This window comes from Hydra vulgaris, chromosome 01 (assembly GCF_038396675.1).
Source record: "Hydra vulgaris chromosome 01, alternate assembly HydraT2T_AEP".
Taxonomy (NCBI): domain Eukaryota; kingdom Metazoa; phylum Cnidaria; class Hydrozoa; order Anthoathecata; family Hydridae; genus Hydra; species Hydra vulgaris.
In genome coordinates this window covers 67,084,769-67,112,291 of record NC_088920.1, presented here as the reverse complement: position 1 = coordinate 67,112,291, position 27,523 = coordinate 67,084,769, and the positions used below count along the sequence as shown (strand labels likewise).

The 27,523-nt window shown below is 26.9% G+C and overlaps 1 protein-coding gene across 2 annotated transcripts; it reads left to right on the top strand.

Moving 5' to 3' along the window:
- Positions 1-9,639: 9,639 nt before the first annotated feature.
- LOC136074952 (uncharacterized) lies at positions 9,640-24,890 on the top strand. 2 transcript variants are annotated; one of them, XM_065787148.1, is made up of 5 exons: positions 9,647-9,875; positions 10,119-10,233; positions 24,179-24,369; positions 24,616-24,677; positions 24,739-24,890. In XM_065787148.1, exons 1-4 carry the CDS (start codon positions 9,812-9,814, stop codon positions 24,660-24,662), a joined length of 417 nt encoding a protein of 138 aa, XP_065643220.1. In that variant the 5' UTR covers positions 9,647-9,811; the 3' UTR covers positions 24,663-24,677; positions 24,739-24,890. The 2 variants fall into 2 exon arrangements, with proteins under 2 accessions (XP_065643219.1, XP_065643220.1); XM_065787147.1 differs by having other exon boundaries at positions 9,640-9,875; positions 24,616-24,890.
- Positions 24,891-27,523: the final 2,633 nt, after the last annotated feature.

The following is a 27,523-nucleotide window of genomic DNA, read 5'->3' as shown; positions in this document are numbered from 1 at the left end:
TGTTTCTGAGTTATGGTAGTTACTAATTGATAAAAAAAAAATATATATATATATATATATATATATATATATATATATATATATATATATATATATATATATATATATATATATATATATATATATATATATATATATATAAAAGAATTGTATGTGTTATAATACTTAACAGAAGATCTTAAAAATGTAAAACACAAATAATTTAGTCTATTTTTGAATGGTTTGAAGTACTTTATGTTCAGTTTACTTAATTGCACATTACTTAAAACACACTTTTGAAAACAAGTTATTTAATAGAGTTTTATTTTAAGCAAAAATAAATTAATTATATCGTGAAATAGAGAATCAAATTCTACATAAATTTACTCAAAAATAACCTTTAAAAATTTATCCACTACAAGATATGTTATCTAAATAGTTGTAATTAAATACGTTATGTCAATAAACGTTCGCTTTGTTTACTTTTTTGCCATACAGTATGGCGGCCGCGAATTTTAACGTCACGTGATAGAATACCATCAATATATATTGTACGTATAATATAACTATAAACATAAAACATCAGGTTGAAGAAGAGCGTATTTATTTATTTTGTTAAAAATTGTTTCAAATAGTTATTCAGAGATATTTTAACTCCGTAAGTATTTGTGTTACTCGTTTTATCATACTGATATTTAGTAAATATCAATCATTATATATCAAATATTATTTATACTAGTTGTCTTCATTACGAGGACACATTTAAAATGGTAATTGTCTCCAATAATAATTTATGATCTATAATATAGAATAGATCTTCAAAAATAATTAAAAGCATATACTTTTTTAATCTAAACATGAATAGAAGGGTATAATAAACGTTTAGCCCTCCTCACGAGAAAAAAAAAACCGGTTTAAATTAAAAGAAACTGTCTAACTTCCAACTAATCCTGTTAAGTGAGGACTATTTCGACTGATAAGTTTTTGCTTAATACTACCCGTATTATTAAGTTTCGATTAGCCTGATAATATTTGTTAATTAGTAAGTACCTACTATTACTGGAGACGGTTAGCACAGATCGTGATAATGCCAACCTAACTGACCCAAGAACGCCACTTATATGGTGTGATAGCGTACACATCAAGGTACCCTTAATGCAAAATTTTAAAATTTTTTAATTTTGCTCGCGAAAATAATTTGAACATTCAAACTTTTTATTTTTTAATTATTTTAGTTATCTTATCTAAATGTTTTAATAAAAATATTTTTTTATTTAATCTTTATAAAATCTTTTTAACCATTTCTTAACATTTTCTTGCATTTTGACAGTAGTTTATACCTTAAAAAATGCTGATATTTTCACGCAATTCATAAGCCAAGTCAAATGCTTTAAATAACAAATCACTATTTTGGTCTATGAAATAAAAATGGTAGTTAAAGTTCGGCGAGTTACTTACTGGTAAAGTTACTAAACGGTAAGTTACCTGTAGTCTACCGGTAGCTTAATTTTAGTAATCGGTCACTTCCACACGGATCAACGGAAGTAAGTTAAAAGATTAAAATATTTATTTAAATGGATGTTCTTAAATCACATGCTTTTATATTTCATATTTTTATTAAATTTATCATAAATGTAACGTAAATTTTGTAAAACGGAATACTTTACGGAAAAAAAACACAAAAAAACTAACAGTTCTATTTGTATTTATCCGCGTACATTAATTAGTGCCCTAATCAACTGGATGTATTGCACCTTCTAACATCGTGTGCAATTTCTGTCTTCTTTCTCTATGTTTTCTCTAAAACAACTTCTTCTGTCTTTCACTCTATTATATCTTTGTTCTTCCAAAAATCACTTTACTCTTAGTCCGTAAAGCGGGTTATGACGCTCCTTGAATTAATGAACACCATTCATTAATTATATTTTACATTATTTTATGATTCAGAAAAATAAATTAGTTTAGCTATTTTTTAGTTAAATAGATATTTAACGCAACTTCTTTTTATGTAAGACAGTACCAAAAAAGAAACTTTTAAAATTTTCAATACTGGGCAACTGTTAGAAAAAGCAAATTTCCAAATTTATCTAAAATTGCAATCAGGTTTGTCACAGTTCCGACACCTTCCGCTTCTATTGAAACTCATCTTTATTAGACAAGGAAGATAAACAAAATTACTTATGCGATGGAAGCTATATTGAAGAAGATGAAGAAGCGATGACTTTATTAAGCTCTTTTTATGATTTGACTTAGTGACCAACTTTTTTAGCAGAGAATAAAAAGTTTATATTCTTGAAGTTTCAAATATTAATACTGTGTAAAGTTTAAAATTTTCTTATGTTGTATGCAACAGTTTAATCTTTGAAACTATATATAGTGTGAAAATATGAAAGTAGAGTTTTTAAACAACAAAAAATTATAATATATTTTTTCACCCATTTTTGTTACTCGTTTGTTATTAGATTTGTTCATTGTTTATTACAATGTTTTTTTCTTAATAATGTTATAAAACGTTTGTTTAGTTTTTATATTATTGCTAAATAAACATTTGATATTAATAGTTACAATTTATTAAACATCTTATTTTATTAAACATTTGTTATTAATAGGTACAAAATGTTTAAAACATGTTTGCATGAAATATATATATATATATATATATATATATATATATATATATATATATATATATATATATATATATATATATATATATATATATATTTCTAGCGAGGGACTAGTTTTTGATTTTTTCTCTTTTTTTTTATACTGAAAATGCTTTTAAATATTTGTACGCAAGCGACTTAAATGAAATCTGCGTGAGTGTGTTGATAACGTACAAATTCTTCTCACATTCTATCAATAATAGATGTCAGTTTTTTTTAACTTACTTTTTTAAATTAAAAGTTACCCAATGTTACCATAAGTTACACTCAAGTTATCTTAAGTTACGCTCAAATTACCGCAGTTACCGGTAACTAAAAGTAACTGTTTTGAAAGTTACCAAAATTGTCAAACCCTAGTCATGCCATTCCGCAATTATCCAGCCATATTATTTAAAATAATTTAAACTAACGTTAAACTATATCCATGCCAGCTCTAACCACCTACCAAGTATTTTGTTTGCAAGTAACAGTTGCCGACCTCTATTAAACTAAGATTGTCATCAAACTCTTCCAACAATAACTTTATAAAAATTTGCTCCTATTAACAAAGAAGCCCTAATAAAAATAGACATAGCAGCAATACCCAATAATAAACCCTATTTTTAATTAAAAAACTAATAGTGATAGTAACAGACGCAAGCGATTATCATATGGTTTAATCCCCCTTTCAGTAAGAACGTTGTCACCAAAATATGAAACCTTTTCTTAAAGTTAATTGACTTACGTTTTCCAGCGCACCACAAGCTTCACTAGACTTTTAACAGAAACACCGTCAAAATAAGTTACAGTTGCATGACAAATATTGTTATTATTATAAATTCACACAACTAAGACATTTTGCGCAATAAAAATATTGATAACGCTAGATACAGTAACTGTATAAATAGAACTACATGTCGTTTAGAAAATCAATGCTTAACTAAAAATACTGTTTATTAGGCTACTCTAACACCACCTAACGCCAATCATGCTAAGAAGTCTTATATTGGTATAAGCAAAAACTCCTTTAAGATTAGGTTTTCGAATCACATAAAATCTTTTAACCTAGTCAGGTATAAAAACGACACTGAACTTTCTAAAGAAATTTGGAAACTTAATGAAGCAGGTATTATATCGATATTCAAATGGAGTATTATTAAAAAATGTCAACTTTATAACCCATCAAAAAGAGGTGATCTTTGAATAAATGAGAAATATTTTATTTCAACAAGCAATCAAGAACCTTTGTTAAATAAAATAAGTGTATGGTGTAGATTAGGGTTATGACATTTTTTCAAACCCATGTTCCTGTACTGTAGTTTGATGAACTTTTACCTAAAAAGCACGAAATAAACTATAATTTGCATACCTTTTGAAAAAAGTTCAACCCGTTGAAAAATCGATTTTTAAATCAATTTTTCAATGGCGAGCAGCAAACCGGTTTATATTGTCGCCATCATTGACAGTTATTTAAATTAAATTAAATATTTTAATAAGTATATATTTTTTTTAAATAAAATTTTTTTTCAGTTTTAAAAATGCACATACATTGACTGAAAAATATAAAGTCATTAAAATATATAACTGAATTTAAATAAATTGTAGTTAAAAATCGATTTTTCAATGGCGGGGTGAACTTTTTTCAAAAGATTTGCAAATAATAGTTCATTTCGCGCTTTTTAGGTAAAAGTTCATCAATCTACAGTACAGGAGCATAGGATTGAAAAAAAAGTCATAACTCTAGTGTAGATTTCATTTAAATAATTTTCCGTTTGTCGTTTGATTTAACGTTTTATCTCTAAAATTTTTTTTCAAGGATTTTTATTTTAACGGTTTGAAATAAATGGCTGAACGATTGCCGAATAACATGCAATTTAAAGTGCCATTAAAAATATGTACTTTTTTTAATTTAGAAAATAGTATATATATATATATATATATATATATATATATATATATATATATATATATATATATATATATATATATATATATATATATATATATATATATATATATATATATATATATATATATATATATATATATATATATATATATATATATATATATATATATATATATATATATATACAAAGGCTAAAAAAAGCATTCCGCAGTCGGTGTATCGTTGTCTGGCAATTATTGTATACAGCTTATATTAGCTCACATCTCGAGTTCGCGGTATCAGCCAGGTCACCGTTTCTAAAAGATGACATTGAAGCACTAGAAAAAGTGCAGAAGCGTGCAACAAAAACGTTTGCACTAATAAAGCACTTACCGCAGGCCCAAAGACTCCAAACGCTGGTTTTTAAGACTCTTGAAAACCGCAAAACGCGAGGCAACGTAATTCAACAATTCAAGATCATTTGAAATATTGACAAGGTCCATTTTCATGTGCCACAGACACAACACTTAGCTAAATTAATTTACAATCCTTGAGGTCACAGTCAGTGCCTTGATAAACAAAGAGTAAATCATCGTATTGAAAGAGAACAGTTTTTCACAAATCAAATTGCACGTCACTGGACCGCTCTCCCGCAAAAGACCATCGCTGCTCAAAGTGTCAACTGCTTCAAAAACTTTTTCATTTAACTATAGCTTTAATTATTTTCACTTTATTTATATTATTTTATTTTTCAAATCTTTTATTCTAAACAAATTTTTATTTGTTTTTCTTTTCCTCCCCTACCTAACTTTTATATCTCTCTATGTCAATCTCAATGTCAATCTCAATGTCTCCATGGTTACTATGTTAAACATGTTAAACTTTGTAAATATATTACTTTTGCTCAAAAAATGAAAAAATTAAAAAAAAATTTTATAACGATAATAAATAGATTTCAATTCTAAATACAATTCAAAACAAACGTGTTTTTGATGGGGTTACGCAGCGAAAAAGTAAACGAAAGTACAGTTTTTCTTAAATTGTAATGTAAATACAATGCATGCAATGCAAAGTCATAATGCATAAAATTAAAATTTTTAAATTTATTTTACGTTTAATACAAATTGTAACAAGTTTTGTACTGATTTTTTCAATTATAAGTTTGAATCTTTTTGGAACCAAATGGGAAAACTCTTAATTTCCCTAGATTCTTTAGCGCTAATAAATATTAGACAGAACCCAATCAAGTAAATTTGTTGGATTTTTATACCATATGGGACTCGTCCGGAAACCAATACACATACCCGTCAAAACCCTGTTCCCGTAAGCCCACACAAAACCAAACGGTAACCGTATATCAATGTTGACTATATTTGATTATCTATTTGAGTTTATAAATCACAGTATAGTATAAATCACATTAACAAAATATGATGATAATATAAATCACATTAATAAAAGGTGTATGTGTGTGACTAATACTAAATGACTATTATTCTTTTTATGATTATTGTAATTATTTTTATTGTTGTCATTTTATTTTTATTATTATCATTATACTTTTATCATTGTATTGTTATTATTGTTACTACTACCACTCTTATTATTATCATTATTAGTATTTTACTCCTTTAACTTTTAATGTTTGCTTTGTTACAGCTGTGGACGATTATTACTATTAGCATTAACAATATATTTAGTAGCTTTTATTTACAAGGTTTTTACTTAAGATTAGTACATGTACTACTTGTAAACTTCCATGAATGTAACAACTATTTCAGAATATATGAATTGATTGAATTGATTGATTGATTGACTGGGAACACTCCTTATTCTAAAATAGTGATTCCTAACCTTTCAAATGCCGCAACCCATGATATGATTTGCCGAATTGTAGCAACCTCAACAATACAATTATTAAGGTTGCTCATAAATCACTACATTTTTGCCGCTAATTATGATGTTTTTTGATTTCTTATTACCTGATTTTATTTATAGGCACTACATTTTTTTATAACTAATTTATAATAATTTATCAACAAAATAATCATAAAATAAAGACCGGCGAGTTGGGAACCGCTGTTCTGAAAGGTGAAAATTCAGAAAAGGTAGTTTCAGAAAGGTTTCACTTGCAGAGTTTGCAACTGCGGCAAATTGGACGCATTTTTTGTCATGAGCAAATAAATATATTTGTCAATTTTTACAGAGTTTGCAAGACTGCAGCTTATAGATTTTTACTTTGAAACCCTTTAACCCTTTCTTTCCCGATTTATAAAATTAAAAAAAAAAATCACAATTTTTTTTAGGTGTCCCAAGAAGTCCTTACGGTCTTATCACAGAGCAACGCGGATGAGCATTTAATTGGAAGTTCACGCCTCCTTCCAAACCAATGTCGCAAAACTTGCCCAGAGGTGGGGCTTGAACCACGGATCCTTTGATAATGACATTCAATATTTTCAAAAAACAATTGCGATTCGGCGGGTACATTTTTAAATTGCATATGTTGCCATCTAGTAGGAAGTAGCAAAACTTAAGCATTACTTAAAATTAAAAAAAAAATAAAACAGGGTTTGATTTTTGAATATGAAATTGGATCTGCCAAATGGCAACAAAGAAGAGATTAAGCGAGCAATGATTGGACATTCTAAAAGCATTTGAGTAGTAGTGCTCGACATTCTTGAATTGTTTGTGCACTTAACTTATCTTCTTTTAATAAAAAAAGTTTCGCGTAAAAAAAATTAAAAATAACAAAAATTGAGCGGTATGTAATGACTGACAGTTTTGTAACATAATTTGAGCAGAGGGTTAAACTATTGTTAGAACTTTTAACTCAGAATCAACAGTACGAGATTCTATGCCTGCTCGGACAACATTTGTAAGATTGGTAAGGAAAGTGGCGTGAAATTTCTAATACACCAGGTTGCGGATTCACAACACTTTCGTAAGTCCAAAATTTGCGTAAAGTTTGCGTAAGTTTTGCTTAAGTTCAAAGTCACGCAAAGTGGTATTCACAAATCTTGCATAAACAAAAACTTAAGAAATTCCTATGTTTTTACGTAAGTTATTACTTAAGCTTGGTTTCCGATAGTTATAGAAATGTTGTGCAACAGTTGTGCGTTTTTGTTGTACAACAGTTGTTGCCGAGATTGGTTTGATTCTATTTCCGTAACCTTTGTTTTACAACATAAATTTTGTTGTACAACCGACGTTTAGTTGTACAACTAACGCAAGAAAATGTTTCCATTATAAAGCATTATTGTTGCACAACAGTTGTACAATATTTCTACAACTATTGGAAACCAAGCTTTACGCAAAAAGTCTAAAAAACAGTTTTCCTAAAACATTTTCCTAAAAAGTGCACAGCAAACTTTATGCAAGAAAAGTTACGTCTGCTATTTTCTGACTTGAGTTTGGCGTAACTTTAAATCATCTAACAATATTTAAAAATGGCGTTTTTATTATTATAAAAGATTTCAGATTTTGTTTGTTATTGCCAATAAAATATAATTTTATACTAATTTTATACTGCTATACGTTAAGTTATTTATTTGAATTTAAGGTTAGCGGCAGGGTTAGTGTTAGGGTTAAATAAAACCAATGGGCATTTACTGATGGCATAATACAGGAAGCCGAATAACTATCTTATATGAGCCCAGGATGATACAATTTATATTAAATATGCTCCAATTATTTCTTCATGAGTGCTTGTAATGTTTATATTTAAATTAATAGATTGGAAGCATTTTGTTAATAATCAATATCTCATTAAAAAAACCAACCGACTCTTATTTCGTCCATTTTTAATCCAATTATTAACTACTTTGGTTATTTTGCTAATAGATACTCAAAGTAGATTGAAAGAATGTTTATGCTATATATGTTATTACTTTTAAAAGTAATTGCACGTACATGCTATATGGGGCTATTCAAAAAATACGAAACACTATTTGGCTGTTTTTAGACTCCCTTCTTTATATATGTGACATTTTAAACAATCTCTCCCCACCCCCTTTGTGACGTGACATTATTTTTAAACAAATATATTTTTGAGTTTGTACTTTTTTGCTAAAGGTTTACTATTCCGCTGTGATTAGAACTTAAATTTTTAAAATTTTCTCATGTGACTGTGGCTAACCAACCCCTCTCCCATGTGATATTTGGTGACACTTTCAAACACCTCCACCCTATATAAGAATGTCACGTATTATTTGAATAGCCCCTATATAGTTTATCTACATTTTTAAATATTGCAGTAACAAAAAAAAAATATTTGTAAGTAAATGTAAGCCCTTTAATGTCTAAAATGCCTAAGCCTAAAATGTTAGTCTTTAAAAAAAAAACATTCACTGTTTAATTACGTTGCCCTGTATGTCTTAATAAAAAAAGAATTAGTAGTACTAACTACTTTTAAACAAATAGTTATAAAATATTTGTCTTAAATTTTGCCTAAGTTTATGCGTAAGCTTTTGCGTAAGTTTTTGCCTAAGTTTTGCGTAACTCATGCACAACCTTAACTTTACGCAAATGCGGCGAAAAAGTTGTGAATACCAAATAGTTACGCAAAAAATATTTTGCGAAGGTTTTTCGTAACTTTTGCTCAGCTTTTGATAGTTAAACTTTTTAGTTTATTTTGTTATAATGGTTAGTTTTTTTAAAAATTTAAACCTTGAATTTTACAGATTTTAGTTTCAAAACTCAAAATATTATTTACTAGTAGCATGGATACAATTTGTATTTCATAAAACGCAAGAGTTACGCTAAATTTGTGAATCCACACCAAGATCGTTAGGGCTACTTGGAACGCCTCAACAACCGGAAAAACAAACAACAAAACAACCTATTGCACTGTTGCAATCAAATGCCAAATAAACGCTGAAAAAAAGAAAAAGGTTTTGTAAATTTTTTTTTGTGAATTTTGTTTTGGGTATTCTGCACGACACTAAAAGTAGCCAAAAATATCGTAACTTTTTAATATTGTAATTTTCGCTAATACATCAAAATTGTATTTACACTTTTAGATTGAATATAAACATGAATACTTTGTTAATGGTTATTTAATGAGAATTTATTGATATAAATAGCGGGGGGTGATTCACTAGAAAAATATTTTTTATAAATCGATTAATTATTACTTGTTGTTTTCAAAAAGAATCAAAACTAAATAACAATGTTTAAAACTGAAATATTTTGAAAACAAAAATTAATATTTTTAAAGCTTGCAGAATAAATATTGTAAAATTTAGAAAATGAGTTTTGGCGTTTTGCGGTTTGTCTTGGAAAAATCAATGATTCCCTTTTTATGGAAATAAAGTTTTTGATATTATTACTGTTCGTTTTTGTACCAGGGTTTGCATTTTCTATTGGTATGTTTAACAATTTTTTTTGCTTTTAGTATATTTTAATACTGAGTTAAATCTCTGTTTACTTAGATAACTTTGTTTACTTAGATAGATAAACAATATGAACTAAAATTGTTTTAAAATTAAGTTGTTTTTTTTTTAAGTTTTTTTTTTTTTATCACGTAAAAAATATGATTTGTAAAACTGAACGATGCGTTTTAATAGTTAACTTTTAAGATTTATTTTTTATTTGCTTTTTTTTTAAAGCTTTTATTGGTTCTTCTTGGATCGGAAAACTTGCAGTAGGGATAACTGGTTTTGTGTGTTTTATTGTCAGTTTAACATTAGCCGTTATAATAAAAAAACGTTTTTGTTTAAAAAAGTAAGTTATCCTTTTTTTTTTCTCTCTTCAGACATATTATGTATAAATAAAAGTTTATCGTAAATATATATATATATATATATATATATATATATATATATATATATATATATATATATATATATATATATATATATATATATATATATATATCTGTGTGTGTGTGTGTGTGTGTGTGTATATATATATGAATGCATACATAAAAATATTATAAAATTATTATAAATCCGGCTAGTATAAATATATTATTAAATTACTTTTTCAATAAGAAATTTATGAAATTGTTTTTGATTTGGCAATCATTATGATTTTGATTTTTTTAAAAGATATTTTATAATACCTAAAAATGAAAATCAAAAAAGACTATTTTTGGTATAGCTCCAAAAATGCATTTCCCCCAGATTCTCTAACGAACGCAAAATAACTTTAAAATTACAGTAGATTTAAGTGTTTTATGTTTTATCCATTTTTTGGAGCCTTGCAACATAATTAAAAACTTCATTAGGATAACAGTTACTGACACTCTTTGAACACAATCTATACCACAAATTATAACTTTGCAAAAAAGTTGATAAAAATACCAATATTAGACCATAAGTTAAAGCTTTCCAGTACGGAATTCTTTGTTGCTATGATCGATTTAAACGCATTATGATTATAAAACAAAGTGTGTCATCAAAAAAAATTATTGAAAATATTTTAGACCCAATACATAACATTGGTATATATTAAAAATAATAACAGCCTTAAGATTGATTCCTAATGTCAAGTTGCTTTCTACTACTCAAGTAATTTTATTTACTTATACATTAGGCCTTTGGTATTAAAATTTTCTAATTTTGATTGTAAAATATTGTGGTCCACAGAATCAAGTGCCTTGGAAAGGCAAATGAATACACGCATTTTTACCTTTTTAAAAATGCCGAAATAGTTTGCAAGTTCATTTGCATGTTCAGTCGAAAAATTTTTTTGAAATCCAAATTGATTTTTATATGAGTTTGTTTAAAGTTAAGTATGTATATATTCCTAATAAACTATATTTTTATAAATTTTAGAAAACACAGAAAGAATTAAAATTTGTAATTAGGCACGTTGCAATTGTCATAAGTATACACAAGGTTGACTTAAGCAAATTTTATTTATTATGAAAAGAATTATGTTTAAAAGATGTTTAAGTTAAGTTATTAAATAAAATAGAAATTCTCGAACGCATTCAACAACTTGGACTTCTACGTTACTAGTAATACTGTCATATTCATACGACTTGCTTTGCTTTAGTTTGGTTAAATTCTCTTTAAGGGGTTGTTCATTTAAAATACAAAAGAGCGACAATTAAAAAACTTTTATTGAACTTTCTCATTTAAAGATAAATTATTATTTCAGATTTTACTGGATGAAAATTTTTTCTTTTGAAAAAAAAAATGCATTTTAACAAGATTTTTTAAATGCTGTTTTTTTTCAATGTTTTTCATAAAATGATGAGTGTTTTTAAAATTTTTATTTTGTTTTGCTTTGTTTGAGGCCCAACATAAATTTTTTTTTTAAAAATAACTTTTTATAATAATACAAAGGACCCGTTAAATATTCAAGCGTCTTTAAGCTACCTGCAGAAAAATTGTATTTTTGTAAATTTTATAAATCCTGTGTTATTTTATTATATAGAACACATCAAGGGGGTAAGTAAATATTAAGGGGGTAAGTAAATATTAAATGCTTTGTACACTTTTTCGTCACCTTTGTTCCATGGTTTTAAAAGTTTAATAAAACCTAAATTCTCAGGTAAATTTTACGCATATATTACATTATTATATATATATATATATATATATATAATAAATAAATAAATAAATAGAATATATTTCAGACAACAAGCATGTACAAATTAGGAGCCAGGTCCATAGTTTTATTTTTGTTTTTTTTTTTTTTTAAAAAAAGAAAAGTATTATTTTAAACTTTGATTAACTGAATTAATAGAGTGATTCACCAAGGTACAAGCCATCAACTGTTTACGATATTTATATATATATATATATATATATATATATATATATATATATATATATATATATATATATATATATATATATATATATATATATATATATATATATATTCCAACAATTTTTTTAATATAATTTGTTTAACCGAACGCTGGATAACTGAAAAAGATTTAAAAACTACTTCAAATTTTAATCTTCCTTACTTTGATTTAATTTCTCAAGAGAGACTTATCAATAAACGCGGTGGAGGAGTTCTTATTTATGTAAAGAAAAATATTGCGCATTATATTAGGAATGATTTGAGTGTTTCTGACTGCGACAAAGAAATTTTAACTATTGAAATTCTAAACAATCAATCACAAAACATTTTAATGAGCTGTTGCTATAGGCCCCCAAATGGTGTGGCCGAGAACATGAGCATGTATTTTGAAGAAAACCTTTTTAAAATAGGCATTCTTGAAAAAAAAAAAAATTTTATGCTAGGGGATTTCAATATGAATTGCTTCCATTACTTTACGGACATTAAAGTTAAAAATTTTTTATGATTCTATTTTTGAAATGGGAGCCATTCCTTTAATAAATCGCCCTACCAGAGTAACTCCTAAATCGGCTACTCTAATTGATAACATTCTAACAACTGATATTTTTAACAGTGACTTAAACAAAGGTATTTTAAAAACAGACATATTGACCATTTCCCTATCTTTTTTATCATAAGCAACTCTAAAATTATGACCAAAACTAACATAAAAGTTAAATTTAACCAAAAAAATGTTGAGCAATTTAAAACACAATTATCATTACTTCATTGGAAGAACATCGACTTTAGTGATAACGCAAACAAAATTTACGATGATTTTTTTAATACATTTTACTCAGTTTATGATGCCAATTTTCCTTTACATGAAAAAACATTAAATCAAAAAAACATTAATTCTCCCTGGGTTACCAAAGGTTTAAAAAAATCATCAAAAGTTAAGCAGAAATTATACATAAAATATCTAAAAAACAAATCATTCGCCAATGAGAAAATATACAAAGACTACAAAAATCTTTTTGAAAAAGTTCGAAAAAATTTAAAAAACATTACTATTCTAAAATTCTCAATAAAGCCAAAAATACTTGTAAACGCTCCTGGGAAATAATAAAAGAAATTATCGGTAAATCAAAACCGTGCTCAGGTTCCCTGCCACACATGATCAAAGTAGATAACAATGGTATAATTAATTCTCAAACAATAGCTCACGAATTTAACAAATTCTTGTTGAAATTGGCCCTAAACTATCTAAATTAATTCCTAACACTAAAACATCATTTAAAGATTTTCTAGTACCGATAAATAATTGCATTCACTCGGATGAGTTATCTAAAGAGTTACTATTTGATGAGTTCGAAAAAGCCTTTAAAACGCTAAAAAAAAAAATAAAGCAGTTGGACCGGACGAAATCAATGGTAACATAATTTTAGATTGCTTTGAACAATTAAAATATATTCTTTTTAAAGTCTTTAAATCATCAATCGAACAAGGAGTCTTTCCTGATCAATTGAAAATTGCTAAATTTATTCCACTATTTAAAGGTGGTGACAAATCTGACATTAGTAATTACCGGCCTATTTCTATCTTATCCATATTTTCAAAAATACTAGAAAGAATCATGTTCAATAGAGTATTTAATTATTTTAGTTTAAATAATTTATTATACAACAATCAGTTTGGCTTTAAGAAGAATAACTCAACCGAGCATGCAATTATTCAGTTGGTACGTGAGATTTCCAATTCTTTTGAAAAATCTCAATTTACATTAGGAATTTTTATCGATCTTTCAAAAGCATTTGATACTGTGGATCATGATATTTTACTTTATAAACTTAATTATTACGGAATAAATGAAAGAGTTAGAAAATGGTTTCAAAGTTATTTATCCAACAGAAAACAATTTGTTTCTTGTAATGATCTTAATCATACACAGTTTTTAAATGTTTCCTGTGGTGTTCCGCAAGGTTCCATCTTAGGCCCTCTTTTGTTCTTAATATATATCAACGACTTGCATAAAGCATCAAATCTTCTAAGTATTATGTTTGCTGATGACATAAACTTATTTCTATCTAACAGTCACATCTACGTACTATTCTCCGTTATGAACAAAGAACTTCAAAACATATCTAAATGGTTTAAAAGTAACAAATTAACATTAAATGTAAACAAAACAAAATGGATTTTTTTCCACCCGCTCTCCAAAAAACGTTCTCTACCCCAAAATTTACCAAAAATTTTTATTGACCATAATGAAATAAAAAGAGATTCTGTAACTAAATTCCTGGGGGTTTTCATTGACGAGAACATCACATGGAAACATCATATTAACTATGTCTGCTCGAAAGTTTCAAAAAGTATTGGAATTCTATATAAGGCGCGTACTCATTTAGATAAAAATAATTTAACTAAACTTTATTATTCTTTTATTCATAGTTATATAAGTTATGGAATTATTGCCTGGGGTAGTACTGATCAAAGCAATTTACAATGTCTCCATCGCCGTCAGAAACATGCGATCCGTGTAATTAATTTTGCGGATCGGTTCTCAAATTCCTCAATATTTTTCAATCAAATGAAAATCCTCAATGTTTATAAACTAAACTTATATAAAAATTTATCTTTTGTTTATACGTGGAAGTATGACTTATCTCCTTTAATTTTTAAAGACCTTTTTATTTTGAAACCTTTAAGCAAGTTTAACATGAGGAATAATAACTATTTAAATAAACCACTCTGTCGAACAAAGTTCAATCAATTCTGTATCACTTATCGTGCAGCTCATCTCTGGAACAAAATTATTTTGCCTAACTTCGGCTTACCCCTAACTTATTCTGTTTTTAAAATTAAATTAAAAGATCTCAATCTCTCTATTGAAAATATCTTAGAATATTTCTAATTTGTCTTATGATATATAATAATTTTGAAATGTATGTTCAATCTTTGTTTTATACTTGTTGACAATTTGTTTCTATTTATCTAAGTACTATTTTAATATTTTTATGTTAATTTTTTACGTTCTCTTAATGTAAAAAGGCGTTTTTATAATACTTTATGTACTCTGTTTTGTAAAAGGCTTCTGACGATAAGATCATTTGATCTTCTTTTAAAAGCCTTGTTTGTATTTGAAAAATATATGTAATTTATATATATTACGTCAAATGTAAACAAAAACTTACGAAAAAAAAATATATATATATATTTATATATATATATATATATATATAAATGGTAGGAAGAAGTATAATGGGTTAAAAAATATTATAAAATAAATTTATGTTGGAAACGATAAGTTTAATGAATCACAAAACATTTATGCTTATGTTACTTTTTGCAACATGAAGCAGAGACAATTTAAGTAATAAAATAGGGAAGATGGGGGAGCGAATTTATAAAAACGACCGACTTTTCTATAAAAAAAGGTCCACAAAACTAAAATTCACCCGGTTTGAATGTGTCGTATACCTGACAAGCCACCTATATTACTAAAAAAAATAATAATTAAAACTTAAAAATTGTCTTCTTAAAGGTGGTCCTCTCCCCCACCCCCACCCCTATCCACACACACCCCGTAGAACTACATCTACATAAATCATTCATGTTTACATCACCACCAAATTAAGATTAAAATAAAGTAAATTAAAGCAGCCGTGGCGCAGTGGTAGCGCACTTGCCTCAGAGACAAAGGATCCGTGGTTCAAACCTCTGGCAAGTTTTGCGACATCGGTTTGGAAGGAGGCGTGAACTTCCAATCAAATGCTCATCCGCGGTGCTCTGTTATAAGACCGTATGGACTTCTTGGGGCACCTAGTTATAATTAAAAAAAAAAGAAAAAAAAAGATGTTTATTCTGATTCAGAGTTTTTATTCACATAGTCCATGTTTATATTTAAATTGCTGAAATCTTATTTGACTTTTTTATTAAATTTATCTGTGAAAAGTAATAGCTTATTCATTGTTAAAACATTTTGCATTTCAATTATTTATAAAACTCTATTTTTTTTTAATTTTAGTTCTTGTAAGAGAGGATATGTTAGATTTCCAATATTAACGGTTTAAGAGTGATATTCATATTATTTTTTATTGTTAAACAAAAGTAAAATAAAGAAATTCAAAAATAAAATATAAATAAATGAACAAAAGTTTTCTAATATTTACGGTATAGATTAATAGGCTAGGTGATTAAAAAAAAAATGCTTATTTAAGTTTTCTTGTCCATATGCTAACCTCTTAATCACATTTTTCAAACCATTAAAAGGTTGTCAGCTTGAGCAAAATGTTTTACGTGTTGTTTCATCGATAGTCTTTTTCTTGGTCATTTTAATTACATAATAATAATTACAATTTTAATTAACAATAGTTTGCAAAATACTTAGAACTATTTTGCAAACTATTGTTCTTGCTTTTATTGTCTAACTTTCCAACTCTATCAATCTATTTATTGTAATAGGTTCATATATTTCAAGGTCCTGCTTGATAAAAATTGAAGTTTTTTAAAATTTTCATTTGTTTCGTTTGATTCTTCTTTATTTCACACAGTTCATAAACTGATACGTCGGTTGTGATTCTCTTTAATCTTGAGAAATCTTTAATACTACGAAAGACCAAAAAAACTAAGTCTATCATCACTTGAGTTTCGGCGCCTACGATGCGATCTTATCCAAATCTTTAAACTAATACATAGATTTGATATAATTAATAATATATATCAACCAAAATTTATTAACTCCTTTTCACGTGGTCACCATCTTAAAATAAAGCGTGAATATATTCCACGCTGTCTTCCAAGACACACCCAACTATATAATAGATCTGCAAAATACTGGAATGAATTACCCGAGCAAGTACCTTTCTACTCAATTGTACTTTCTTATAAAATTAGACTAGATCACTGGTTGAGTATAAAATTCGCGACGAATATTTATAAAACTGGTTGTTTATGGTAGGGTGTTTTCCCTGTTTGCTGTATGTATATATTGTATATATATTTTACGGCTGCAACTATAATAATAATAATATAGAACAATAGATGTATAAATATAAATTAAAAAAAAAATTGATGTCAGATCAGAAAAGGTATCAAAAAAAAATAATTTTATCTAATCTCATGTATTCAGAACTTTTAAACAGGGTGAGAAGATATAATGAAATACGAAAAAAAATGAAATAATAATACAATTTTAAATACATTAACACATTTTATAAGATCCCGGTAGGAAACCTGCGACCAATCAAACCGGTAAACAGACAATTAGCTAGTGACATTCTAGTTACAGTTTGTTAGTCAACAGGTAAAAAAACAAATCTATTTACTTTTGTTTATTTTCATTACTACCTTGGTGCAACACAAGCATAACAAAAAAGTGCTTAGTAAACAAAAAGATGCATTAAAACTAATTTAAATATGGACCGTTTCTTAGAAATGTAGGTTTTATAAGCATTTCTTGTTAGCGAATAATACTTACATAAAAATGGTTTACTATAATGTATAAATATTGCAGGTTTTAAGTTACATATTTACATCACACCATAACTAAATTATTATTTTTATTGCGTTATTGCATAGTGTATTGAAATCTCTTAGCGTTCAACAGTTATGAACTAATCAAATTTGTAACCCCGTTTAATTGAGGGGAGTTCAAACTTTATATAGCCATAATTTTTGAACGCTAAGAGGTTATTGTATGAAATTTTAAAATTTATTGATATATATAAATTTATTAAAGAAGAGTATACATATGTATTAGATATTTTATCAACTTGTTGCTCTCACGTTTGCGCAGTTGTGGTCAAAAGTTTAGGGCTTTTTTGTTACCAGACTCCAATCGTCAATTATTCGCAAAGCATCCTTATTTTACATGAGTATAAACATATAAATGTTTTGAGCTTGTATGATGTCTGGAAGTTAGATATCTGAAACATTAAAAAATGCTGGATCTGTCCCTGATTGCAAATATAACATTTTTTAACATTTCATAACAATTATAATGATTATTCTGTATCTATTCGATAGGTACTTTTGATAGCTTTGAAGCTACATGGTTGTTTTTGATGAAACTACTCAAGTAGTTAACTATTCGAATATCGCTAGTCACTAGCCGATTTCCAACCAGGATGTTGTTCAATTGATAAGCAAAAAAAAGTGGAGTTTTTACATATACGCATCTAAATGGTTTAGCATTTCATTATATAGATTAAAGGTTTATGTTTTCACGCACTTCTAATAAAAACAAGAAATGGCTGCATAAATTTTAAACCAATCACATGATATGTTCTAAACATTTAGAAGGTGGCAAAAAAACTTAAATGAACAATTAATGTATCAAAAATTATTAAACTAGTTGTAAAAGAAGTAAGAGACAGTAAAAAAATGATAAAAAGAATGAAAACGATACTGTGTTGACTGAAAGAAAGAAAAAGCCCTTTAAGAATAATGTTCGTAAACTTAAAAATGTAAAGTGTGAAACCAAGTACATTTTAGGATATCAAGAGTACAAACCAAAAGAATCATATAAAAATAAATTTATTTCAAAAAACAATAAAAATATATAGTCAACCTTTAACCACCACTGTTCACAAAACAACATTGAAAGTTAGAAACATTACAACAGTTAACTTTATCCAAAACCAAATCTGTGTTTATTTTTAAATAAATACATACTTTTAGTATTTCTAAATTATCAAATTTTAAAATACTGTACTTAATTGAGTAAAAAAATCAGTTTTAAAATTTAATTTTAATTGATTGCATAAAAAATTCTTCATTTGTGTGTAAAGCACAATTTTGTATGTTTTAGTAATAGGTACTAAACATTGACATTGGTGAAACTTGATTAGTTAAAATTTTAAAACTTAATTGGATAAATTTTAAGGTTATTTGAATTTTAGTTTTCGCTAAGCAATACTTGATTAACCTTCTTGTGTTTGTAAACAATTAAGACAGTTTTTTATAAGCTTTTTAACAATGAAATTGGAACTTTTTTATTCAGTTTGTTATAGTGCTTATAATAAAACCTTTCATTTCAAAAAAGAAACAAGTGCTAAAGTTTTAATAGTTAGGTTAAAAGTTTAAATTAAATGTTTCTGCATGATTTATTTGTTTGTATGTAAATACTTACATAAGATGGATCATATCGAGCCATGTAGGTGAAAGTCGGGTAGCTCCGGACAAATAAGGAATAAGTAATATATTGCTCAAACGCTTCCAAAAAACAAAGTGCGAAATGACTTTTATGAAAGTAGAAACGCTTATTTATTAAATTAAATGCAAAAAAGTAGTTAATAGCACACTTTGATGACATAACATAAAAAAAAATATGTTAAATGATGTGTTAAATATTAAATATATGCTTATGCTTATAGACGCAGAGAAATTATTAGGACATGGATAGGACACATGAATGTACTCTAAACGCAAAAAATCGGTTATGAAATCCAGCGTGATAAACAATATTCAAGTGAGAACAAAATTCCTGATCAGTGTTGTTTTGCAAAAAAGATACTAAATAGTCTTAGAGCTGCAAGATATAAGATCCTGACCAAAACGCTAAACTAATTCTTTATGCAAATAAACGAAGCTCCTAAGCTGTAGGATAGGAAATAATTTAGTTATTGGTTTTATAACTATATACTGTGGATTTTCAATGTTATCTAAAATGTCTCTATTTCTACTAAAGTTAGATTATCAACTTCTCTTTTAGATTCATTAAGAAACAAAATTCTTAAACAATCGTGTTCATAAAAATAATTATTCTATGGTCTTGGAATGTTGTAAAAGGAATGTATAAAGTTTTATACCCTCCTAATAGAAAGTAAGGCTTTAGCTTCATTTCTTTATTCATTTAACCCTGACGTATTACGAACAAAGTACGACTAACATACAATGGAAAAGCTAAATTTTATGTGTTTTGAACATTCTTCTTTAATACTCAAAATATGTGTTGTACTAAGTCCAGTATTATACACTATTTTTTCACTCAACTAGTCTTTCTGAAGCTTTTCCTTTATTGCTGACTAAAAGTACACAGACTGCAAATTGATCTTTATATGAAAGCCTTATACAAAAGTAAACCAGCGCTTCAATTTCATTTGCAATAACAATAATCTAAATTTACTCAACGTTTCAATCATTTAACATTGGAAACAATGTCCGAGATAAGAGTTCTTCATAGGAGCGCATATTAAATCATTTACTTATTGATACATTATTAGGAAGTTTGATTAAAATTACCATTAAATTTATTTCTATCTTCACGAAAGGTTACTAAAAAGGATAGCAATCAAAATTTAATCCTAGTGATAGATATAGATAATGATTGCAACAGTTTTTTAAACTATTGTAATCATTATCTATACCTATCATAGGGATTAAATCTTAAACGCGCTTTTCCCTTCTAGCTTATAGAAAAAACGTATTCCAACAATATCGGCTACAGATGAACGCCTAATCTTCACAGCAGGTATTACTAAGCAACTAATCAAACAAGATCATTCATTAAAAAAGCTGAAATTTTGATTATCTTACGCAATACATAGCCAAAATGTGATAACATTCAATCAATTATTAAAACTATAAAACAACTATAAGTTTGTATATTATTTCTTATATTCATATTCATCATTAAAACGTATAGAATATGCCGCTGTATGTATGATAGAATATAAAATATGGCGCTGCATCTATGACTACGTATGAATTATAATACTTTGTTTATATGTAAATATATATACTGTTAAAAATAATACTTTTAAGAGTTTTTAATAATCATTGAGGAAATGCTCATTAAAATGCTCATTAAAATATAGTGACTTTCTAAATGGAACACTATAGAGATTGGAATATAATCTTTTTTTTTTTAATTTTACTCGACATTTAACGAAAAATTTAGCATCAAAAATGTGGGCCTAAAGTATATATTTACCTAGAAGCAGCAAACATGGGGTAGAGAAGGAGTTTAATACCTAAACGTACTAAAACGCAAATTATATATAATTTCTTTTCTTAAAAAATTTCTTTATCACCCAATTAAATAACAAGGATATTATTTAAACTTACATTTTACTGTATTCAGTTGCTGGCTCTTACAATAGTTCAATGGTACTAGACGGTAGATTTTTTTTGTTATGTATCTTCTTTTTAAATGTGCAAATTAAAGCATCGGATACACATATAAGACGACGTAAAAGGTCTAAGTTGTTTTTTTTACCGATTACATTTTCTTGTAAAATTTTCACGAAAAATCTTAAAATCTTCATTGGCAGCCTCTTGAGCCTCTTTAGGAAACATACCTAATGGAAGAATAAATAAATTAACAACTTGCCATGAATTAAAATATTATGAAATAATTAGGTCATAGGTTTCCAAGGGCTCAGGTCTGCATAGAGCAAAACAGTTTTCCAACAGAATGTTCTAAATTTTGTTGAGTCAATGTCATATCTACATGATATTGTGTTCAAAATAGTATGAAGCCTTTTCATAAGATCGACATCCATGTTTAATATATTAACTGATCATATTGCTGAAAAAATTCTTCAACTATGTTATCATTGTTTAATGTACCTGCCTCTCCTAATCTTGGCTGGTCAATGACAAAACCCATCCTTTATTGAAATTCAGCCTAGAGTTCAGTCTATTTCAGCTTGAAAATATTTTTTTTGTTTTCAGTTTTAGTTTTCCACTTCATAATTGGCATCTTGTATGATATATGAAGCATAAATTTTAAAAACCTAATCCAATCAATTGCCTTTGAGTGTTTTTTTGAACTACTAAAGATAGACTTCCATTGAAAATGCACCACACACTAAACATCATTCGTATGATGAAAGTAATAGATTGAATTTTTTCATCTACCATTGTTAAATTTACATTATTTTGCTTTTCAATTTCCTACATTGTATCGTCCTCCAATAGAACAGATACAACAGATAATGTTATATTTTTAATAGAAATTATAGTTGACTTATAATCTGCAAAAACTACTTTCTTTGATTCTTTTCTATATATAAGTTTGAGAGGACTGCAGTAACTAGTTGAAATTTATCCAAACAACTTGTTTTATGTCATCTTTGAAACAATATAATTCTAGAGGAACTAAGCAAGTTATGAATTATTTGGCTGCTGCTTATAAACAGATTGCCCTGTTGAACCATCAAAACCAAGTTTATACATTAGAATTAGTCTAGCATAATTTTTAAGCACAGGCCAATTTAAAACAACACTATAAGTTGAATCTATTATTAATACAGTAAAAAAGGTTTAGTAATGGTATCTCTAGTTATTTCTAGTTGATGTCCAATAAAAATATTTTCAACTTGAGTGTGATTAAGTTCTTGTTCATTGATATGGTACAGCTTTTTTTAAAGCTATATAGATGATTTCGAATTCCTTACGGCCTTATCATAGAGCACCGCGGAACAGCATTTAACAAAGAACCATAAGCCTCCTTTCTTACCAATGTTGCATGTATGACCATAACCAGCTTTGAACTTCTGAATCCAAAACTCTAACTACTACTCCACGGCTGTTATACAATGACAACACAGCTTCTGAATAAGAACTGAATAAGAATCATATAGACCTACTACAGTAAAAAGTTGATGATTGCTTCTAATTAATCCGTAGAAACTCAGATGTAGTAACTACAAGCAGTTGAAGTTACCAAGAAAATTAAGAATAGGTTTTTCTTGACAAATCTTCAATAGCACAATTTTCAGTTTTTTTGTTTGTAAACAGGTTGTCCAGTATCTTCAAGTCCTACCTCAGTTGAGTAGTCCTTTATTTGAATTCCAGAGGCAGCGATAAAGTATGTTGTATTGAGTTATATTAAGGATACATCTTGTTGGATCCTCTTTCCTTAGCAAAATTTTATAAATTACATATTGTAGAAAATATTTTTGTGTGAGTGGGAGCAGGCAATATGTTGTTATATGTTTTTTGCAGTAGTAAAATTTTTAAAGTATGCTTTCAAGTACCGCGGTACAATAAACACTTAATTCGACAAGAATAGATTATTCCTAAAAGTCACATTTATATTTAGGTATTTCTCAAGTAATTTAACATTCTTTTGAATTGATTAAGTGTATTTTAAAATAAATATTTTTAGTCATTTAAGCATGCGTGATGATCGCAAATGGCTGACAAAGTCAAAATATTTTAATATAGTTTACATTTTGATTTAATTTATTGCACGTCAGTTCATCAACCGCCTAATGGCGTAGGCATTAGTATTTTTGTCCACAATTCATTTAATTTTTTGCTCTCGTAATGACCTATGCGTTAAGGAAAAAGATTTCGAGTCATTGTGCGTTGAACTTTTTAATAAAACCACAAAAAACATAATCGTTAAGAAATCGTCCATAAAGTACGTACGCTCGGATGGGCAGAAGGAGTCTGTAAATGACGTATATGAAATGGGGGGGGGGGCTAGGGTCAATTATAAAAGTAAAGACGCTAAATTAAAAAAATATCATTAAATGTTGGGTAGGTAGATTAAAAGTGTAGGTACTTTTAGGGAATTGGCGAGTACTCAAAAATAGGTGGGTGGAAACAAGAGGTTAAGGGAGGGTTGGGGAAAGTTGAAATAAAAGCGTACGTGCTTTATGGACAACCCTTAAAGTTATTTATAGAAAACCATCCGGAAGCTTAAAAAAGGTTAAAACTAAGCTTAAAAAAGGTAAGCTTAAAAAAGTAAAAAAACATTTTTCATTAAAGTCAAAAAAGAACGGAAGCTTGTTTACGTTGTTCGCGATATCAATATGAACTTGTTAAGACAAGCTTCAAATAAAGTTAAACACAAGTCTTCAACATAATGTTATTTGAATAATAAATAAGCCAACCAGAATAACTCAGAATTTTTCAACTCTCTGCTTGAAATTTGTAAGAATTTTGAAAATCTTGAAAACTTTATTTTTAGAGAAGTAGAACCTTCTTTGCCACAAAACGTTCAAGTTCTATTTAATCCAATAATCATTTTGGAAAATGAAGAAAACTCACAAAGTGGTCCTATATACGAATCGAACTATTCGAACTACGCAGGAAATTTACACTTGCTAGGTGTTCATCGCTTTATTGGACTGCCAACATCAAAAGTATTAGAGAATGGAGGTTTGTTTTTTAAAAAAATTTATAAAATAGTATCTTTAAGTTTTACATTTGTTTTATAAATATAATATAAATATAAATGTTATGTAAAAAGTTGATTTAAACAAGTTTTTAAAAATTTAACACAAATTTATCCTTGATTATTAAAAAAAAAATTCTTTATAAATCGTCTTTTAATTTAATCAACTTTAAATAATTTGATTTAATAATTTGTTAATTTAAAAGAGTAAAAGTTTTTTACTTATCTAGAAAAAGAAGAAACTGAAGAAATAACTGTACAAATGAAATTTGATTGAAGAAATAACTGTACATATAAATTTGATTGAAGAAATAACTATACAAATGAAATTCGATTGAAGAAATAACTGTACAAATGAAATTTGATTAAAGAAAATGAAAAAGCATTGATTATATATTGTATATAATTGTTATGATTTAGAAAAATCATTTAATTTGTAATGTAGTTTGCAATCTGATGCGAACCTTTGTTTGAAGTAGCTTTACAAAATTTTGTAATTAGAGAATGCAAGAAGTTTTTATTTATTAAATCGTTAAATTTCAAAACACAAAAATAATCATATAAAAAAATATAATTTGCGCTATGTAAATTAATATTAACCTTGCGATACATTAAAAAAAGTTTTTGAAACAAATTAAGTAAAAGAATGTTTATAAAATATAGAAATAAAAACTTTCTAATAAAAAAAAGAGCATTTCATATGCAACATCATCATTAACATTTGTCGTAAGAATTATCGTTATAATTATATCTTTTATTATTTGATTGAATATTTTATTATTTTTATTATTATTTTTATTGTTATTATTGCTATAATGTTTAAATTACTATTGATATATATTATTATGTTTTCAGATGATACTAATTTATTTTATGCATCCTAATCTATAACAGAACTTTATGAAACTACAAATACTGAACCTGAAAAACTAAACACTTGGTTTAAATCGAACAAATTATCGCTAAACAGAGAAAAAACAAAATACATTCTTTTTCATTCTAACCTAAAAAAAATACCACCCAATTTACCTTCGCTAAATATAGATACTAAAGAAATTGAGAGAACCCAAGTACTTAAATTTCTTGAGATACTTATTGATGAGAACATGGAAAGCGCATATAGATATATTAAATACCAAAATATCAAAAAACATTGGAATCCTCAACAAAGCTAGTCATATCCTATCTCCTGAAAATTTAAAACTCCTATATTTCTCGTTCATACAAAGCTATTATACACGCTAATGTTGCATGGGCGTGTACTCACAAATCCAAATTGTCCACACTTTATCAAAAACAAAAACATGCTGTAAGAATAGTTTATAATAAGGATAGACTCTCGCCTGCTGAGGCATTATTAAAAAACTTGATAACATTAAATGCATGTAAAATCAACATATTCCAAAAACTGATATTCATGCTAAAATATAAACTTGGACTTGTTCCTCCTCACTTTTCAAAGAATTCTTCCAAAGTAGCAAAAATAGATATGACACAAGAGAAACAGGTAACTTCAACGTACTTTTTTAAAAAAACAACTCTCTTGCGCTTTTCTATTTCATACCGTGGTCCCTATCTATACAACAAATTAATATCTAAAAATACTCAACTGGAAAAATCGAATAACTTAAATTCTCTGAAAACTTTACTAAAAAATCTTAAACACTAATAACTATATTAATTTTTATTAATCCAAAAATCTTAAAATTAACGTATATGTGGGTGTATGTGTGTGCAGCCGTGACGCAGTGGTTAGAGCGCTTGCTTTATAAGCAGTAGATTCAGGTTCGAAAGGTTATAAGCAGTAGATTCAGGTTCGAAACGAGCTTTGGACATATTTTTGAGTCACGGTAAGGAAGGAGGCGTGAACTTCCTGGTTAAATGCACTTCCGTGGTGCTCTGTGACAAGATCATTAAGTCTTCTCTTATCTTAGTAACAATATATATATATATATATATATATATATATATATATATATATATATATATATATATATATATATATATATATATATATATATATATTGTTACTAATCTAACATTTAAAATAAATACAAAAAATATTTTATTTATATATTTTATATATATATTTATATATATATTTTATATATATTTATATATATATTTTTATATATTTTTATATATATATATATATATATATATATATATATATATATATATATATATATATATATATATATATATATATATATATATATAATATCAGTTACGCATTGCGGTTTCTTGATGACAAGACCTCCGGTCTTCATTAAGTTTCTCACGTTCTTTATAAGATAATATTCAATACTCCACAGTACTCTTTTATATATTTTTTGTATAACACAATATTGTGGATTTTTATCATTTTATTATACTCTGTACACGTTTTTTATTATACATTACGAAGTTGTAACGATTTAAGAACAAAAAATTAAAAAACAAAAAAATTATTTGAGGAAAGTCGGGTAGACCCGGACACTTAACGAAAAAGTAGATTGTACACATATACTAACAGAAAACAAAGTGTTAAAAGACTTTTTAAAAAGTATAAAGATTTATCTATCGAATTAGAAATAAAAAAACTAATTATTGATTACCTTAATAATATACAAAACATAAAAGAAAAAATGTTAGAAAAAAGGCATGTTTAAAAATTGGAGGGTAGCCCCGGACACATAGTCTCACCATGATTATACCTCTTTTTTATAGTGTGACACAAATATAATATATAATTATTTAGTAATAAACTGTTCTTAATACATTTAAAAAAAAAATTGTTTTGAAAAAATGCCTTTGATATATAAGGAATGGGAATGAAAATGTCATTATTTAAAAAACATTACTTTTTTACTAATGAAAAGAAACGCTTTAAAAACACTTTTTTCAAATCTAAGGTCTTTATACTGGAATTAAATGAATTACTATTATAGGTTTATGTATTATGTTAAATTTATTAGTATTTATATAAAAAAATTTGCTAATTTTTAATATGTAGACGGGTTAGGTTGTCCGGAACCACCCTCTAAACATGTGTCTGATACCACCCGATCATACCTCATTCACATAACTAGTTTTAAAGCCAGTGAATTAAAGATTTATACTATATTTTTTTTAACAACTATTGCAAATAAAAATATA

Coding starts and splice junctions, on each gene's coding strand:
- LOC136074952 (XM_065787147.1), top strand. CDS start 9,812: ATGGAAATAAAGTTTTTGATATTATTACTGTTCGTTTTTGTACCAGGG. Junction 9,876..10,118: donor AGGGTTTGCATTTTCTATTG/GTATGTTTAACA, acceptor TTTTTTTTAAAG/CTTTTATTGGTTCTTCTTGG. Junction 10,234..24,178: donor AAACGTTTTTGTTTAAAAAA/GTAAGTTATCCT, acceptor CTTTATTTTTAG/AGAAGTAGAACCTTCTTTGC.